Source organism: Neofelis nebulosa, chromosome 2, assembly GCF_028018385.1.
Source record: "Neofelis nebulosa isolate mNeoNeb1 chromosome 2, mNeoNeb1.pri, whole genome shotgun sequence".
NCBI classification, from domain to species: Eukaryota; Metazoa; Chordata; class Mammalia; order Carnivora; family Felidae; genus Neofelis; species Neofelis nebulosa.
This window is the reverse complement of record NC_080783.1, coordinates 188,169,421-188,188,206: the sequence shown is the minus strand read 5'-3', so window position 1 is coordinate 188,188,206 and position 18,786 is coordinate 188,169,421. Positions and strand designations below refer to the sequence as shown.

The 18,786-nt window shown below is 54.7% G+C and overlaps 1 protein-coding gene and 1 long non-coding RNA gene across 17 annotated transcripts in view; one reads left to right on the top strand and one right to left on the bottom strand.

Moving 5' to 3' along the window:
• The window catches only part of PTPRF (protein tyrosine phosphatase receptor type F), an 88,480-nt gene that overhangs the window by 11,269 nt on the left and 58,425 nt on the right, over window positions 1-18,786 (top strand). For all 16 annotated transcript variants that reach the window (XM_058717720.1, XM_058717719.1, XM_058717736.1 and 13 more), the window contains 3 exons: window positions 3,354-3,489; window positions 12,499-12,644; window positions 12,814-12,955. In XM_058717720.1, coding sequence (XP_058573703.1) covers window positions 3,399-3,489; window positions 12,499-12,644; window positions 12,814-12,955 — 379 coding nt within the window. In that variant the 5' untranslated portion in view covers window positions 3,354-3,398. The remainder of the gene's footprint in view (window positions 1-3,353; window positions 3,490-12,498; window positions 12,645-12,813; window positions 12,956-18,786) is intronic.
• On the bottom strand, window positions 10,251-16,549 carry LOC131504867 (uncharacterized). Its single transcript, XR_009258172.1, has 4 exons — window positions 16,168-16,549; window positions 11,891-12,114; window positions 11,176-11,330; window positions 10,251-10,805 (listed from the first exon to the last, which is right to left on the bottom strand). It is a non-coding gene; the product is annotated as an uncharacterized LOC131504867 (long non-coding RNA).

Genomic DNA, 18,786 nt, shown 5'->3' with positions numbered 1-18,786 from the left:
GGACAGTTCTTCCCAAGAAAGGGCATTTGGCAGCTTTGCACTGATGTAGCAAGGAAAAAGGATATATTAAAACCATTCTGAATGTAGAAAAATCATATCCAATTATATTCTGTAATGTCATACAGTATGGAGTTGTTTTCCTGCCCAAGTACATCAGTGTGGGAGAACCAGTTGCCCACAGTGCACTTCAGAGACAAGCCTTAGTTAATGTCAAGGGCTCAGGCCTTGTTCTCATCCCCGACTCACCCAGCCATGCTGGGGGAAGTGGACGCCTAGCTCTTCACACTTGCACTGAATTCTCGGCAACCCCAGCGACGTTAGCATCAGTCCTGCCTCACTGCTCCTTTCCCACTGTCTGCCCATAGATGACCCTGAGCATTCTGGGGGTGGGGGCAGGGCCAAGGACTAGACTGAGGTCAGGCCCAGGGACCCAGGACTCAGATGAGGGAGCAGGCTCTGTTTCCAGTGTTTGGGGTAGGTAGCAGTTTGCTCTTGCCAGGAGCTGGTGACGGAGAGGCCTTGCCTTGGATAGCTGTGTGGTTGCCAGAGTAGTTCCCTAAGAATGTGTCCATGTTTGTGTGTCCCGTGTCCCCCGCCTCTGGGTATAGCCATGTCCCTGTGTCCATGGACCCCCAGGAGAAGCTCTTTGGGAAGGGGATGTCTTTGTTTTCAATTTCTCTAACCTTTGTCCTGCTTTCAGTATCTGAACAGTGAGCTGAGTATCCCAGACTCAGATACGTGGGAGGTCCTTGGAATCCCCAAATAAGTGTCACCTTGGGGGTGGGGTTACCAGAGGCTCAAATTCTCTGACACCCATGGCCGGAATCTCATCCTAGACTGTACCACATGACACTGTTCTGGCGTTGTGCCCCTGTGATGGCTGTACTGGGAACTCACACCCCTTTAATACCAGTCCTGGGGACTGATACCCTATGATGTCTATGCTGGGTAGGGGAGTGGTACACCTGTACAATAATGTATTGGGAAGTGATATCCTTATAAAGGCTGTTAGGGAGTTGCATCCCCAGGATGTCTGTACCCTGTGTCTACACTCATGTGATGTCTGGACCAGACAGCTACACCTCCATGACCTCTCCACCTAGGAGTTACAGTGCTGTGATTACTATACCAAGGCCAATACAGGGATGTACTTTTGTGATAATCACACCAGAAAACTACAGCCCATTCTGATTGTGCTGCACACCTGTACCTCCATGACATCTCTTCTTTGTAGCTTTATCCCCTTTAGTTTTTACCAGGGAGATCTGTTCCCCGTGCTGTGTGTTCCTGAGGGTTGTACCCCTGTGGTGTCTGCACTGGTGGGGGGGGGGGGGGTGCACACCCAGAATATTTGCACCTGGGAATGAAACCTCTGTAAATGTGGTATTGTTGCACCCTATGATACCTGGACTAGGCCCCGTCTTTTTGGTGCAACGCACCACTGAGCTGCAAACCCATGGTATCTGTACCACAGGCTACAGAATGATTGTGACAGGGGGCCATGCCCCTGTAGCAGTCTGTCCAGATAGCTGGCCACCTAATGGCTGCCGAGAACTTGAATTCTATTGTAGGTTTCATGGCTGCATCTCAGCGCTGTGGTGATCAAGTTCAGACAGGGCCTTAGTGATGTGGGACCTGCATCCCAGACTGGCCGTACGGGGCATCATGGTAGGGACTCCCTCTCTCCTAGCCTCAGCCACCTGAGCTCTGTGATCACTGAGTGGGAACCCCAGGTATGGTGTGAATGGGGCTGGGTGCCCATCACGCCCCCTTCAGCTCTCTTGCTTTTACTTCTCAGCTCCTATCTGAGACTTTTAGCAAGATCTTGGGACAAAGGACATCTCCCTCCCTTTGCCTTTTGTGGTCAGCCCCCGCCCCACTTCACAGTCCTTCCTGTTTTGTCTTCGCACCTTGCTCACCTACCGCCCTCTGATCTTAGGACCTCTGACTGTCCCAGTTGAGACTAGGGTTCAAGTTCCAGAAAGGAGCAGAGCCATCTTTGAGCCCTGCCCCTTCACATTCACCAGGCTTGTCCTTCCTTGCAAATTCTGTTACCATTGTGGGTCAGCTAGTACCTGGATCTGATCAAGACTCTCACCAGAGTCCCTGCATTCATTGTCACTCACTTGCCCCTCTATGTCCTGTTGTGTTTTCAGAGCATTACTGGGGGGCTTCTCACGGCACCAGCCACCTGCTCAGAGTAAGGTGTGAGCAGTGCTAGTGGACACTGTTGGGGATCCCCTGAAACCCCCTGGGTTGGGGGGGGGGGGCATAGGAGAGAGCTCATCATTGGGCCTGTGGAGTGATAGCAGTGTATCTGTAGCGTATGGTGTGGCCATGCTGAAGGCTTCATACAGGTGTCTGTTAGAGTGGGGAGGGCACACCTGGCTGAGGAGCCTTATGAGTAAAGGCCTGGAGGCATTGAGCCAATCCCAAACACGGTCTTCCCTGTGCACAGGTGCCTGTCTCAGCCTGGAAGGCAGTTCTCAGCAAGCAGCTCCCTGAAGTTTGATCTGTAATGGGCCACTGGAGCAAGGGTGATGTGGGTGGAATCTGAGGGTCCAGCCACCACCACCCCCCCATACCTGGCCAATAGGACTTCCCTATGGTTTCCTTTTGGAGTGGGAAGGGGCCATGGGAATTGGGTAGGACAAGGGTGGTCAGGCAGGGCATCTACAACTTGTCAAGAGCGCGTCCTGGCGAGCCTGGACGGGTTGTGGCTTTGGCTTCGAGCCTCTGATACGTGGATCCTGTCTGCTGCTAACAAGTCTGTGCTCTGGGGCCCGTGCTCAGCATGCGGGGTCTGGCCTACTGCCTCCTCCCTCCCTGCTGGGGAGAGAAGAGACAATGGGGTACCCCAGGGACTAGCCTACATGGGTCTGCTACCTTCTCACTGCTCTCTCTTTGTCTGTCTCCACCTGTGTGTCTCTGTGTCTGTCCAATTCTGTTTCCCTCTTCCTGTCCCCTTATGGAGGCAAGTTGGAAACTCATGGTCTGGGACAGAACATCCCTATACATCCTCTGGCCTCAGTGGCCCCCTGCCCTCCTACTCAGGTTTAGAGAATGACCTGAAGGCCTCTTGTACTCTCTCCCTACAGTGTGACTTTTGGATTACCTTTGGGGTCACTGAGGAAGGGCAGGGGGAGTCAGTGAGGAGCCAGGGCTCTGTGGGTCTGGGTGGTCGTTGCATAGTCCAAGGTGGGCGTGGGGGTGTCTGTTGAACTAGACTCTGGATGGTCCGTGAGGAAGAGCAGGGTCTGGGTGGTGAGTAGGGATGAGGAGGTGGCATTAGGTGGGCAGTAGGGACATTGTTGGAAACCAGCTAACTGACTCTTCCCTTCTCTCTATCACAGGTTGATTGTCCCGGGCTGTGGCTGGCCGTGGTGCTAGAGCCCTGGATGGCCCCAGAGCCAGCCCCAGGGAAGACGATGGTACCCCTTGTGCCTGCACTCGTGATGCTTGGTTTGGTGGCAGGTGCCCATGGTGACAGTAAGTCTGACCCCTCATGGTGCGGGATCTCCCAGGTTAAAAGGTGGCATTCCTCCTAGCAAGATTCTAGGGTGAGGGGCACAACCAGGTACTACAAGAGGCAAGATAGTTAGATACCTCCCCAGACCTCGTACTGTCCTAGAAAGACATCGCCCTCTCAGTTAGATAACCCCCCCTCCCAAGAAGTACTCCAGCCTCATGCTTCCTGGGAGCATCCTGTGAAATGCCTGCATGTCCCTTAAGGCACTGTGGAGTGGGGCATGTCTAAGTATGCCCCTGTTTTATGGGATGGGAGTGATCCATGTCCAAGATTCATGTGGTCATTGGGTGACATGCTCAGGCGTGTACTGTGCCTGCCACTGCAGATCTGTGCAAAAGACACAGTGTGAGCCATGTCAGAGTTGAGTGGGAATAGGGGGGTGGCTCACAAGGAATCTATATGGATGTGTGAATGGGATGCCACATGTGTCCACAGGTCCAGGGAGAGATCAGAAGCTGGAGCCACCACAGCCCTTCCCCTGGGCTAGACCCTTGGGATTCATATGTGGGGACACTGAGTCCCTCCTTCCCCTTCCCCACCACTTTCAAGGCAAAAGGGCATCCCCCTTCCACCAGCCCCTCAGCGTTGGGAATCCGGGGAAGATTGCACCTGGCCAGCAGGATGCTGGGCTCCAGTGGACCTCTGTGTGTGTGTGTGTGTGTGTGTGTGTGTGTGTGTGCGCGCGCGTGCACGCGCGCGTGCGCGCGTTGGCGGAAGTGGGATTGTCCCCTGCCCAAATCCAACTCTGAACTTTCCTTCCTTTCCTGCCGCCCTTCCCCCTGCCTGGCACTACAAGACTGGCCGCAGCCCGCCCCGTCACCATGGTTACCACTGCTTGGTTACTGGTGGGAGGCGGAGCACAGGGCAGATTTAGCCAATCTGCACACTGACAGGGAGGGGTGAGGTCGGAGCCAAGGTCCCTGGGGAAAGGGGCTGTTCCCAGCCTGTCCGGAGCCCAGAGGTGGCCAGGGGCCAACCCCGGGATCAGCCTGGGGGTCAGCAAGCCATAGGGCTTCCCTCACCCCCCTCTCCAAGTATCTGGGCACAGATCTCTATCCTTGCCCCTCCCAGACCCTTTCTCCTAATGGCTCATTAATTATTCAGGACCAGATCCTGGAGAGGGGTGGGACTAGGGCGCCCCGCCCTTTGTCCTCAGAGGCTGGGCCCTGATGGGGCTGGTAGGGCCAGGGGAAGGGGAGGGCATTCCTCTTGGGGGCAGGGGCTGAGGGGGAGTGGGAGCTTTGAGGTGCAGGCCAAGGGAGGGCTGGGCAAGCAGAAGCAGGGCTGGGTTTGGGGGCAGGGGGTGATCTCCAGGCCTAGCTGGGGCTGCTGGAGAGCTTGAGCCTGCAGGGGCAGGTTGGGGTAGAAGTCACTGGGTGTGACTCTGACGTTGGCAGGGGAGGCAAAGGCTTGTCAACAGTCAGGTGTGGTCAGTAGCCCTTAGACACTGAAATACTGTCCTTGCTCTCCGACCTCACCCCGGACACTGTCATGGCCTTCAGACAGGAGTTTGAGGGCAGAGGGAGGACCGCCCAGCTGGACTTTCAGAGAACACATCCTGGGAGAATAGCTGCCTTCCCCTCCTGCTTCAGACCAAACATGCCCTGACGTGTACCCTCATTCCCCCCAAACCTGTTCCTCCTTCTGTGTTCTCTCCCCTGGCGAATGGCATTACCACCCACCCCGCCACCCAAGTCAGAGCCCAGGGCCTCCTCCCTGTCTCATTCCGCACATCTAATCCATCACCAACTTCTGTTGTTTCTCCCTTCTAAACATCTCTGGAATGCATCCACCTTCCTCTCCACTGCCTTCACCCAAGCCACGCTCAGCTCTTTTTTGGGCTTTTGCACGCAACTGCCTCCTGATGTCTTCCCTGCCTCCATTCCCTCATAATCCATTCTCCCTTCCGGAGTCTAAGAGTCAGGTTGCAAAATGAAAGCCTGACTGTGTCACCGCTCAGTTTAAAATCCCTCACTCTCCTCCCCTGTTGCCTTCAGGATCAAGCCTAGGGGTCTCGACGCTTCTCAAGGCTTTGCATTTTCTGGCCTCTGCCAACCTCATCCTTCACTCTGCCGCCCGCCCCAGGCTCCCGCCATGCTGACTTCTGTCACTCATATGTTCCCCGGGCCTCTGTTCCTTCTGATCCCTCTGCTTGGAACACTCTTCCTTGTCCTCCCACCTGACCAGTTCCCACACACTTGGAACCGCCACTTCCTCCAGGAGTCTGGGTCATGTGCTACTTGGGGGACAGAGCGAAACAATTTTTAGAACAGGGTCCCAGAACCTCCATGCTGGTCCTTAAGAACCAGAACCCAAGGACCAGGGTCTTGAAAGTAGGAACCAGCTGGAGATGCTGAAATAGGGTGAGTGGGACTCTGCTCCCAGACAGAGAGCTATGGGAGGGGAGCCTGGGTTGGGGACTGTGACTTGGCCCTGTGAAGCAGGGTCTGTCCTATAGACCTGCTTCATGCTACATACGCTTTTGGATCTGTACCCCTCCCACCGTGACCAGGCTTAGGCTGGGCTTAGGAGACTTCTAGCCAGGGGTGACTGAGCAAACGTGGACAGAGCTACTGCAAAAGGTAGGGCAGGCGCCCCAGAGAATTGACGACCGGAGCAGTGAAGCGCGGAGCGGACAAATGTGTTTCTATAGGCCTCTTAACGAGACAAATGAATGGGAGCCCTGGCCTCTGAGGGGAGCGGAAGGAAGGGGGGTGGAGAAGCAGCTGCCAAGAGTTAGCCCAGAGGCCCCAGCGTTAATGCCGACTCAGCTCCGATGGAGACCCAGGCACGCGGGGTGCGGGCAGCTCCTCCAGCCCAGGTCTTTGTGGTTTCTCAAGGGGAAGGCTTGTAGGGGGCTAGAGGTGGTCCCAAGCAGGAAGAGGTTTCTCCTACTCTAACGTGCAAGTCAGGTGCTAGGTGGCCACCCAGGCCTGCCTTTGGAACACGCAGTGGGGGGTTACTACGGTGTGTGCTGTTGGGGGGCAGCACTGGCACAGAGGTAGTGATCTAAGCACTTGGGAAGGGCGTTGGGAGGCTTCCTGGAAGAAGGGAACCCTGAACAGTGACTGGATATTTGCTGATGGTGGGTGTTGCACAATGGGATAAGATGGGGCGGGGGGGGGGGGGGATAGGGATGGCCCTTGGGCTTCTCCATGGAGCTCATGAAAGAGATACAGTGAAAACCATCTCCCTTTTGTTCCCAGATAGCATAGGACAGAGGCAGGGATGCAGCACAGGTGATCAGGTTTGAGCAAGGACCTGGTTACAGCCTAGTGACTTGGAATCATAGGAGCCTGGAGTAGGATGCCCGATGCTGGAGGGGTAGATGGGGTCAGGGCAGGGGCCTGAGTAGCTGAGGGTGTGTCTGTCATGTCATACCCCTGCCCCGCCAGCCTTATGGGGAGGCAGGGCCACCGGCTAGGTAGGACCTGGTGGCCTGCCTAGACTCTGCCCTCCGTGGCACTTCTGGCAGGTTGCTTTCTCTCTCTGGGCCTGTTTTCCTATTGCACAATAAGGGTAGTCATTCCTACCTGGAAAGGTTAACTGAGGTCACATGTTCGAGGCACCTGGCACCAAGTATGTGGTCCCTGCATCTGGGGCCATGACCTGGGGGCTCCCTGTGTGTCCCCTGGGAGCCCAGGGTTGTCTCTGAGCAGGCTCCCCTCTGGAGGGCACCAAGAATGGTCATAGGAGCCAGAGTTAATGAGTCCCCAGCTCATTAGGTGGTTCAGGGCCTGGGAAATCCACCTCTCCAGGAGCTCCCTCCCCTGCCTCGCTGTCCCTCACTCCCTCATGGCCACGTGTCTGCTCTCTGCTTCCGTGTACACGTGTGTGGACATGTGTGTATGTGCTCTGCAGGGAAGGCACAAAATAGCAGTCCGTCTCTCCCTGTGGAGGAGCCTCCAGGGTGGCCCAGCTTGGCTGGCTGAACACCCTCTGCCCCAGAAGTGTGCCCACCCTCTGTCTAAGCTAGCCCACTCATTTCCTTTATTTGGCCACTCATTCCCATTGTACATGGGGTCAGTGGCCTGCTTGAATGGAGAGTGTCCCAGGGCTTACCTCTGGGACCTGCTGCCCAAATTGCTGTGTGGCCCACAACCTCCGTGCAGTGAAGAAGGGGGGAAGGTCCAGAGAGAGGAGCGCTGGAACCACATTCTGGTGGGGGCAGAAAGCCCCTCCCGGCACGTGGTCTGTGAAGTTCTTCAGACCCCCACTGAACACCAGGCAGCACCTGAGTCAGCACCTGGCAAGAGTGGTCTAGTGGCTTGATTTTGACAGCATGTCTGGGGACGTAATCAGTCAGTGTAGCTGTTACCAGTGCTGGAATGGGAAACCCAGAGGGCTGCTGGATGCAGGGCAGGCTCCCACAGGCTTGGGCGTGGGGTGCACGAGAGGGCAGGGCACACGCAAAGGCAAGCAGGTACCCACTGGCCTGGCCTGTCAGGGCAGGTCTGGGTAGGGGGTAGCCAGCCCACCAGAGCCAAGCGGTGCCCCAGCACACTGTTTGGCCCATGATAGGTGCTCTCTTTTGAAAGAGTCAGGAAAGGTGAACCTGGAGAGAGGTTAGCAGGAGCAAGTGTGGGAAGGGGAGTAGGGAGACCGAAATCAGCCCAGGGTTTGTAGCTGGGAAGAGACCTGGTCAGATTTGTGCTCCCCAAAGGTGGGCCTGGTGAACAAAAGGGGCAGGGGCTTGGCAGGGCTGTGGGACACCAACGAGCTGAGGTAGTGGGGTTTGGCTGTCATGCTGGGTGAGGGGCCCCTGGGTGGGAGTGGGGGTGGGTTCAGGAAGCGGAGGGTGAGGCCTGAGTAAGGGGAGGGGCCTGCCCTGCCCGCTAGCACTGGTGGGGGTTGGGGGGGAGCTCAGGAGGCTCTGCCAGTCAGGCGGGTGGGTGGGCTGGGCGGGGCACTGGCCTGTCTCCAGCCTTCCAGGGTTCTGCCTCCTCAGTGGCCCCAGGACTTGGGCACCATCCAGCCTCCACACTGCTTAGGCCTTTTCCCTCCTCGCCATTCTCTCTCTCTCTCTCTCTCTCTCTCTCTCTCTCTCTTTCTCTCCCTCTCTCTCTTTCTCTCTCTCTCTCTCTCTCTTTCTCTCTCTCTCTCTCTCTTCTCTCTCTCTCTCTCTCTCTCTCTCTCTCTCTCTCTCTCTCTCTCTCTCTCTCTCTCGTGACCCAGACCTGGCTCGCCTCCCCAGCTTCTGGTTCTTTGTTTGGTGGGGAGGCCCCGCCCCCAGGCGCGCTCTCCGGCCATTCCGGTTCAGCAGGTTCCAGCCTCTGCTTTCTGCTGCGGACACGTTGAGGCAGGAGTCCAGGAGGGTTTCTACCCTGGGCTCCTCTCCCTGGTGGAGCGGGCTTCCCCCTGGCGTGTGAGGGGCTGCGGTCTCCATCCTCCGCAGGCATGCCTTCCCTCGTCAGGTCACCCCTTCACTTGTTCTACACCCCCGTGTGCCAGGAACTGGGTCGGGCAACTGGGACGGGGCAGGAAGCAAAGCAGGGTGAGGAAGCGGCTGTGAACCAGATACTCCCCGCCCCCCAAATGTAGAAAAAGTAATAACCTCACACACGTGCTATGTAACAAACTGTGAGCAGTGCTGTGAGAGAGGCGGGGAGAGTTAACGAGAGAGCTTAAAGCCAGGAACTGAGCTAATGGAGCAGCGGACGGCGACAGGGAGACCAAGGAAGGTTTTCTGAGGAAATGATGTTTAAGTTGAGATCAGGAAGGTGAATAGGAGTTCGTGGGTGAAGAGGATGTCTAAAAGGTTTGTGGCAGCAGGAACAGCTACTTCAAGGGTCCTGAGGCCACAGGCAACGTCACTCCTCCAGGGGCTGGGAAGCCAGGGCTGGGGTGGGGGGCAGGTGGGGAGTGGCTGGGGTCAGACCTGGTGAGGCTCTGTCCACCCTGAAAGGAGTTGAAGTTTTGTTTTGATAGCAGTGGGAGGCCTCTGCAGGGTTTTGGTCAGAGGAGAGGGGCAGTTCACTCGGGCTGCTGAATAGACACTAGACTGGAGGCAGGGACGCAGCTTGCTGGGTGGGCCGAATCTTCAGTCAAGGGAAGGTGGCATCTGGACTAAGGTAGTGGCAGTGCAGAAGGAGATCGTGGAGCTGCTGTCGGCAGGTCCTCGGGTGTCGGGGAGGTGCACACCCAGTGGAGCCTGAGTGGGCAGAGTCCTGTCCGAGAGGACCAAGGAGGCCCGTCTGAAAGGACCGGCAAACAGGGACAGGCTCTGCGGACAGCGGCAGACTGGGAGAGTCTGGAGCCTCTTTCAGGGCGCAGTCGGAGGAAATGGGGAGCAAATTGTAGCTTCTAGGCCCTCTACGTTATTCCCATGCCACTCTGACCCTCACCAAGGGTATGTGTTTCCCCACCAAGGGTATGTGTTTCCCCACCAAGGCTGCCCCTGGCTCTTCGGGCCCAGCTGCTCTCACCCCCTCTAAGTACTCCGCAAGCAGTCAGGTGGGGAGGCCTGAGTTTCCCTCCTCCAGGGAGCCTTCAGTGCTGCAGGAAGAGCTTAGGATTGGAAACACCAATCAAACCCTAGCTCCACCCCCCCATCACTGTGTGACTTGTTACTTAACCTTCCGAGCCTCCATTTCCTCATCTCTTAAAATGAAGATGATACTACTACCCATGTCATTTTGTTTTGTTTTCTTTATAAAGTATTTATTTTTAAGAGAAAGAGAGAGCGTGTGCGTGAGCAAGCAGGGGAGGGGCAGAGAGAGAGGGGGACAGAGAGTCCCAAGCAAGTGCTGCGCTGAGCGTAGAGCTCAACATGAGGCTCGAGTCATGAACCTGTGAGATCATGACCTGAGCCAAAACCAAGAGTCAGACGCCTGACTGACTGAACCACACAGGTGCCCCCACATCATTGTTTTAAGACTTCAAGTGAGAGCAGCAGCTGCCTCCCACGCAGGACCCACCAACCGTCATGTCTGTGCACGCCCTCGACAGACCTCATCACATTCTGTCCACACAGACCCGTGGGCCCTGGCACCATTTTGCAGATGAGAAAACAGAGGCTCAGAGATGATGAGTGACTTGCGTAAAAATTACATAAAACTTGCAGAGCCTGCCGGGCCCCTGGGTGCTGAATAAAGTGGTTCCCTTCCTGCTCGCTGCAAGGCTAAGCCCTCTTACTCTGTAACTGCTGACCCCGCTGGTCCCCGGACCCTCCCCTCCTGCGGGACTGCGCCCATCGCTGTCCACTGGATCCTGGGTCGGCACGCTCTCCCTGTCTGCTTCCTCCTTCCCAGCAGCATTTAAACATTGTCTTTCACGTCTTAGGAAATCAAGAAAGAAACCAAGATGTAAGCCTCCCTGGACCCCTTACCCCCTGTAGGTGCCATCCTTTCTGTGGCTTCTCATCACAACCAGTCTCCTTTAAATGGTCACTGCACTTTTCTCTCCACTTTCTCACCATCCCCGCTCACCCTTCCACCTTCTTTGGTCCGGTTTCCCCCAGCACACCACTGACCCTGCTCTTCATAAAGCCCCACTATTCTGTACCAGGTGTTTGGGAGTCAGACAGGCTTGAAATCAAGCCTCGGAAATGCTACTCGTTGTCTGTGTGACCTTGGGCAAGTGACTTCACCTTTCTGGGCCTATAAACTGGGGATAACAACGAGGAAGGACTAAATGAGATAAAGTACCTGGTGCGGAGTGGGTGCTTAGCGAGGGATGGTCATCACTGCACACACGTGTTTCTGTGCCAGAGATCAGGTCAGGCCTGGGCTCATTGGTACTGAGCAGGTGGTCTGAAAGGTCATTTCTCACGGTATTAGCCTTTCTGGAGCTGTTCATTGGCCTGATTAATAGGAAATGGATCCTCTGTCAGGATTAACGAGGCGTTGCTACATCTTTTTTTTTTTTTTTTAAATTTTTTTTTTTTAACGTTTATTTTTATTTTTTGAGACCGAGAGAGACAGAGCATGAACAGGGGAGGGGCAGAGAGAGAGAGGGAGACACAGAATCTGAAACAGGCTCCAGGCTCTGAGCTGTCAGCACAGAGCCCGATGCGGGGCTCGAACTCACGGACTGTGAGATCATGACCTGAGCCGAAGTCAGACGCTTACCCGACCAAGCCACCCAGGCGCCCCGAGGCGTTGCTACATCTTAATGAAAAGCAGGTTTCTCTGGTCTTGTGACCCCCGCCAGGGGTTGGGATTCATAGGGACAGGTGCTCCAGGTCAGTCCTGGTGTGTGTACCAAGGTGATATGGGCATAACAGTACAGTGTCTGAGCCCCCTTCTTCCTTCCCCTCCCCTACCTCCCAGTGGACACGCCGGGGAGATGTACAGGCTATCAGAAGGCAATAGCCAAGTCAGTGGGGGTGGGGGCGGGGCAGATTTACAGGAAAGCATTCACCTGGGAAGACGTCCAGAGACACTTAAAGAGGTGGAATGTCTAGGCCTTTCAGGACTGCTGGTATGTGGGGGCTGAGAGAGGAGGAATCACGGTTTCTGGCTTGAGCCTTGGGGTAGATGGAGGTACCATCCCCCAGATGGAGAGCAGTGAGGGAGGGACCAGTCTGAGAGGTGCTGGGGCTCTTCCAGGCAGCACTCAGCATGCCTTTGTCCTCTTGCTTGGAACTGATGGGGGATGGGAGACCGAGAGTAGTATAGTGGTTAAAGCATGGACTCCAGGCACAGGACTCTTGGGTTCAAATCTCAGCTCTGCCACTAACCAGCTGTGTCATGTTAGACAAATCCCTTAACCTCTCTGTGCCTTGATTTTCTTCTCTATAAGCGGATGTGATTATAGCACCCACCTCATATACTGCAGTTCTTTTGAGTAGTGCCTGGCACATAGTAAGCACTGTGTAAGGGTTAGGTGTCACTATTCATATTTTCTTTATAGATCTTGCCACACACACACACAACCCCCCCCCCCCCCCCCCATGACTGCCACCTGCGGAGTGTTGGTGATGTCGGTGGTGACTGTGTCATGGTGACTTGGTGTTTCCATCTCTCCAGGCAAACCTGTCTTCATTAAAGTCCCTGAGGACCAGACTGGGCTGTCGGGAGGAGTGGCTTCCTTTGTGTGCCAAGCCACAGGGGAGCCCAAGCCACGCATCACATGGATGAAGAAGGGGAAGAAAGTCAGCTCCCAGCGCTTTGAGGTAAGACCTTGGGTAGGAAGGGGCTGGCAGAGAGTTCAGGGTCTGCCTATCCTATTCTGGGGTCTGGTCCTACATCCCCTCTCCTTGGTCTTCCTCCTCAGGGGCCTTTTGGAGGTGGGAGGATGTCTGATCCTGAGCAGACTGTGACCCTGTGTCTGTCCTCTGGCAGGTGATTGAGTTTGATGATGGGGCAGGGTCCGTGCTGCGGATCCAGCCATTGCGGGCGCAACGAGATGAAGCCATCTACGAGTGCACGGCCACCAACAGTCTGGGAGAGATCAACACTAGTGCCAAGCTCTCAGTGCTCGAAGGTACGTGCTGGAGAGGAACGTGGCATGGTGGGTGGGTAGAATGACGTGTGGGAAGAGCCAGTCAGCCAGCCCCGTCCCTGCCATGGGCGGGTGTGTGTTTGGCAGAAAGGAAAACTGGCCATCTTGGCATCAGCAAAGGTCAGAAGTGGACAGGGATGGTCATTGTATCTGGCCTGGATTGTTTGGCTTGCGCCAAGGCCAGCTGTGTCTTTATGTCCTGTTGAGCCATGGCATTGCTCTGGTAGGGTTTGGGTCTGAGGTCTGATTTGAGGTGTGGGGCTGCAATTATGTATCATTTGGGTTACTTGGCTTGTAGCGGTGGATCTGATTGTCCTGTGGGGCAGTGGGCTTCAGAGAGGTGTGTTCCCTTATGAACCAGGGCCCTAGGCTGGGGGCTAGGACTCTGTGGGTGGATTTTAGTGTCTTCTCACCTGATGGTTGCTGCATTCATTCACAAATACTCCCTAATGCTGCCGTAAAGTCCAGGGGGCATCTGACCAGGGCCCTGCCCTTGATATAGTTTCCAGTAAGTCCTATGGGGGCAGCCAGGGGGGTAGGAGAGCACAGAGGAGGGGGAGCTGTTATCTAAGCTGAGTCCTAAGGATAAGTAGGAGCTGGGGTGGGGGGCTAGGCAGAAATAACAGCATCTGCATATACCAAGGCCCAGAGGGAGGAGAGAAGGGAATTTTCACGGAACTCTGAGTAGTTCAGTTTGGTCTGGGGGATGGGTGGAGCTCGAGGGCACAGAGAGAAGACGGGGGAGAAACCATTCAGCATGGACCTGGGGAGGTTAGAGGGCAGATCACACAGGCCCAGGCTAAGAATTGAACACTTTCCTGGGGATGTAAGAAGCCACGGGCTAGGGAGTGACATGATCAGTCCCCAGCCACAATGGATTCATCAGTCTGAATATGTCTGTGTGTATTTTCAAAATAGAGCCTTGATTGTTGCCTTTTTTAAAAAAAAATTGCAGTAACAATACCTGTTGGCTGTTGAAAATTTGATAAATATGAAATAGCACGTAGAAAAAAGTAAAAATCAGATGTTATTTTGCCTCTTTCAGTAACATTTGGTTTTTTCCTTGCCCATTTTCTGTGCAGGCATTATATATACAGTTGACCCTTGAATAGTGCAGGGGTTAGTTTGCCAACCCTCCCCACCACTGCCAAGCAGTTGAAAATCTGCATATTGCTTTTGACGTTTCCAAAACTTAGCTACTAATAGTCTATGGTCTACTGGAAGCCTTGCCAATAACATAAAAGTCAATTAACACATCTCTTATATATGTATTATATACTGTATTCTTAGGATAAAACAAGATGAAGAAAAGAAAATCTCATTAAGAAAATCATGAGAGCGGCTCCTGGGTGGCTCAGTCGGTTAAGCATCCGACTCTTGGTTTTGGCGTGGCTCAGGTCATGATCCCATGGTTTGTGGGATCGAGCCCTGCATTGGGCTCTGCGCTGGCAGTGCAGAGCCTGCTTGGGATTCTGTCTCCCTCTCTCTCTCCCTGTCCCCCACTCACACTGTCTCTGTCTCTCTCAAAATAAATAAGTAAACTTAAAAAAATTTTTTAAATAAAAAAAGAAAAATGAGAGAGGGGTGCCTGGCTGGTTCAGTCAGTAGAGCATGCAACTCTTGACCTCAGGGTTGTGAGTTTAAGCCCAACATGGGGTGTAGAGATTACTAAAAAAATAAACTTAAAAGAAAATCATGAGAGAAAATACATTTAAATATAGTCCTATACCATATTGAAAAAAGTCCACATATAAGTGCACCTGTGCAGTTCAAACCCGTGTTGTGGGAGGGTCAATTGTATAAGAAAAGTGGGATCGGGCCCTGCCCAATGATTTGTGGACTGCTTTTTTTTTCCCCCCAAGATTTTATTTTAAAAAAAATTTCTGAGGGGTGCCTGGGTGTCTCAGTCGGTTGAGCGCCCAACTTCAGCTCAGGTCAGGATCTCACAGCTCGTGAGTTCGAGCCCCATGTCGGGCTCTGTGCTGACAGCTCGGAGCCTGGAGCCTGCTTCGGATTCTGTGTCTCCCTATCTCTCTGCCCCTAACCCACTTGTGTTCTGTCTCTGTCTCTCTCAAAAAATAGATAAACATTAAAACAAATTTTTTTTTAATAAAATAAATTTCTGAGAGAGAGAGAGAGAGAGAGAGAGAGAGCGTGCGCGCGTGCAAGTGGGGGAGGGGCAGAGAGTGAGACAGGATCTGAAGTGGGTTCTGCACTGACAGCAAAGAACCTGACACAGGGCTTGAACCCATGAACGGTGAGATCATGACCTGAGCCCAAGTCCAACGCTTAACTGATTGAGCCATCCAGGCGCCCCTCCAAGATTTTAAGTAATCTCCGCACCCAATGTGGGGCTCCAACTCACAATCCCGAGGTCAAGAGTGATGTGCTCCGCTGACTGAGCCAGCCAGGTGCCCCTCATTGGTAGACCACTTTTTAACGTAACACATCATGAACATCTTCCTCACCGTTAAATATTCTGTATCATTATTTTTAATGGCTGTAGGTATCACATGAAGTACCTTAGTTTATTTGGCCATTCCTTTATTGTTGGACACATACGTTGTTCCCTTTTTTTTTTTTTTTTTTGCTTTTATAAACAAAGCGCTATACACTTTCTTGCAGATCAGATGTGTTCACCTTCCTGATTATTTCCTTATTCTAGATTCATGGAAGTGGAATTGCTGAATCAAAGGACACATGAATTTTTAAGCCTTTCAGTATTTCCAGAAGATTGTGTCAGTTTACACTCCCACCAAGCAGGGCATAAGAGGGCCTCTTTTCTGCATATCCTCACCAGCAGTGGGAATTATCATTAAAAAAAAGTCTTTGCCAAGTTAATAGGCAAAAAATGGCATCTCAATTTAATTTGCATTTCTTTGATTACAAGAGCAGTTGAACATCTTTTCACATTGGCCATTTTTACGCTATGGCTTTATGTGTTTGCATGCATCCATTCAGTAACTTCCTCGTGCCTGTGTGTCTCCTGTGGGCGGTGAGGGATGGGGGGAACTCCAGTTTAGAGGGGCAGTGGAAGACAGTGGTTAAGAGCAGGGGCTCCAGACCACTTCCTCTCTTACCTTGTGACCTTGACTAGTAACTATGCCTCTGAGCCTCATCTGCCCCACCTGTAAATGGGGATGTAATACCTACTGCCCAAGCTGATTTGGAGGATTGAATATGATGTAAAGTACCTTGCAGGATCCAGCGAACGGTAGCTGCTATTGTGCTGGAAGTTGTACATCCTGGCAGTACCTGGCTCCCATGGCATCATCCAGGTGATGCGGCCCCATGGTCCATTCCCATGGAGGGGACTCCCCTGTGGAGCAGGGCCCCAGAGGACAGGCGTTGGGCCAGGACCACTGGTTGCCAAGCGCCCTGAGCTCAGTTTCTGTCCTCTAACCAGGGGACAAGTAGTTCAGCCTTGCCTTCCCTCCTGTTGGCATCTGCCCCAGCGGGGAGCCTTCTGTCCTACCCTGGCATCCAGGCATCTGGCTGAAGGGCCAGAACTGTGGCTCCTGCCCAAGAGGGCATCTTCTGAGACTGTCATGTTGAAGAAAGAGGACCTCTGGGTTAGTGTTGAAAGAGAAATCCACCACCCCTCTCCACTCCCCGCCCCCCCCCCCCCCCCCCCCGGCCCCTGCCAGAGCTTCTATGCCCCTGTTCCTTTGTGGACACTCTCCTAACCCCACCACTGCCCTGGACAGCTTTGTTTTTTAAAGGATTGGGGAGGATACAGCTGGTCTTTCAGGCTCGGAAAGTGAGGGGATTCAGACTTGGAGGGACCCCCTCCGTCCTGAGGGGCATTCTTGAATGAAGGTTTCTCTAGCAGGGGTCTGGGGTTTGTTTGTGTTTCTGGGCTGTGGGAGGAGGTCCGTGGTGAGTGTGGGGCAGGTCCCTGCCCTGCTTGTGCTCCTGTCCCCTGTGAGGGCGGAGCTCTGAGCCCCTCCTCCTCCTGAAACACCCATCCAGGAAGATGAAATGCTGACTTACCGTGTTGGTCTGTGTAACCTTGACCAGGCTCCTGGCTTGGCAGAAAGGAGTGGAGTAGGAGGCCTCAAAGGGGCCAGGAGGTGGGGCCAGGAGGAAGCAGCCCAGACAGTGACCATCCCACCCCTCCCTGCCCTCCTGTGCAGGCCTGGAAAGTTGGGGGGTGTGGAGGGAGCAGGGAGAAAGGATAGTGTGACTGGGAGGAGAGCCAGGGCCAATCCCGGGAGGCCACCACAGGTTCTCAGGAAGCCTGGGGTGAGGATGAAGCTGGTTTGGGGGACAGGAATAAGAGTGGAGTCCTCTTCCGGCATCACACACTGCATGTAGGCCAAAAGCACCAGTACACGGTCATGCTTACTGCGCATTGGGCTTTTCAGAGGAGTGGCTGAGGGCCGCCTGCGGCGACCTGGCTCAGGGGAGGAATTGGTGTACCCCCAAAAGGGAGCCCAGGCCTGCGAGTCTGGTCCTGTTCCCCCGTCCTGTGTTGTTCCGCAACAGGCCCAGCCTCCCCCATACGTGACTCGGGAAACACCCCACACTGCCTAAGGCTCCCTGAGCCTCTCTCTGGTCCCGGCCTTTGCACCCAGCTCCCCGACAGGACTGCCACTCCCCGTGTGACCAGGTGTGGCCCAATGTGCCCCAGCTGCCCTGTGGTGTGCAGCCGGCTGCCTGCCCTCCCCCCACACCCATGGCTGTGGACGGGGTAGGGGTGCCCAGCACAAGCTGACTGGGGGTGAGCCTGTCCAGGCTGTGACGAGCACAGGGCCCTGCCGCCCAGTGTTCCTGTCTGAGTGGTAATTGAAGCCATTAGCGCACCAGCCTCTCCCTCGCCCGGTAATGGCAGGAAAAGCTCTTCTCACTCCGCACTCTTGAGGCAGCGGCTGAATCACTCCCCCTCCAACCCGCCCGCTGCCGCCACTGAGACAGAGAATCTGACATTTTCCCTCTGGAGGGAGGGGGAGGGGAGGCAGGCTTTGCTTCTTGGCCTTTCCCTCCAGGAGGTGGGGGGAGTGAGGGTCTTAGAGCTCATTCTGGAGGTTACGATTCAGCTGAGCCAGTGGGTTCCAAGCCAGGCAGGACAGTGGTCAGGAAAGCCCCGGAGGAGGCCAGACAGCAGAGATGTGGGCAGGGCCCTGGTGACTTGGGTAGGTTCTGGAGGGCGATGGAAGGGGAGGGGGAGAGGTGGAGGACTTGGGGTGGGGGGGCGGGTGAGCCCAAGAGCAGGAATGGGCTGTTTTTGACTCTGTCCCGGAGGGGCCCGGCTCAGAGTGCAGGTGGCAGCGTTTGCCTTGTGATCATGGATGCAGCAGATTACAGGCACCCTGTGTGTGCTGTGGGTGCCCCGTGTGCCAGGGTAAGGCATTGTGTGAGGTGCGTGGCATGGTGTTAATGCAGCGGGTGTGTGCCTTACGTGCTACATGTACAGCACGGGGTGCGCAGCGGACTGTGTGTGCCTGTGTGCGTGCCTGTGTGCCCATGAGCACTGTAGGGGGTGTGTATACAGTAGGTGGTATACACTCCATACCATGCAGTGTCTGTGTGTGTGTGCACGCATTAGTGTGTGTGTGTGTGGGGTGTGGTGGGTGACAAGCATCTTGAGCTGAATGTGTGGGGGTCGGTCTGACACTGGGGGGATGGTCAGAGAGGCTGCATCTGGGCTCATCGTCTCTCGGACCCACGGGTTCCCTGCTCAGAGCTGCTGGCAGTCAGGACGGCTGGACAGGGATGAACGCGGGACCGAGTGGTCAGGCTGACCTGTTCTCGAGTACAGTAGCTCCTCAGCACTTCCTGTGCAGCCAGGCCAGTAGGGAGGGTGCACCAGA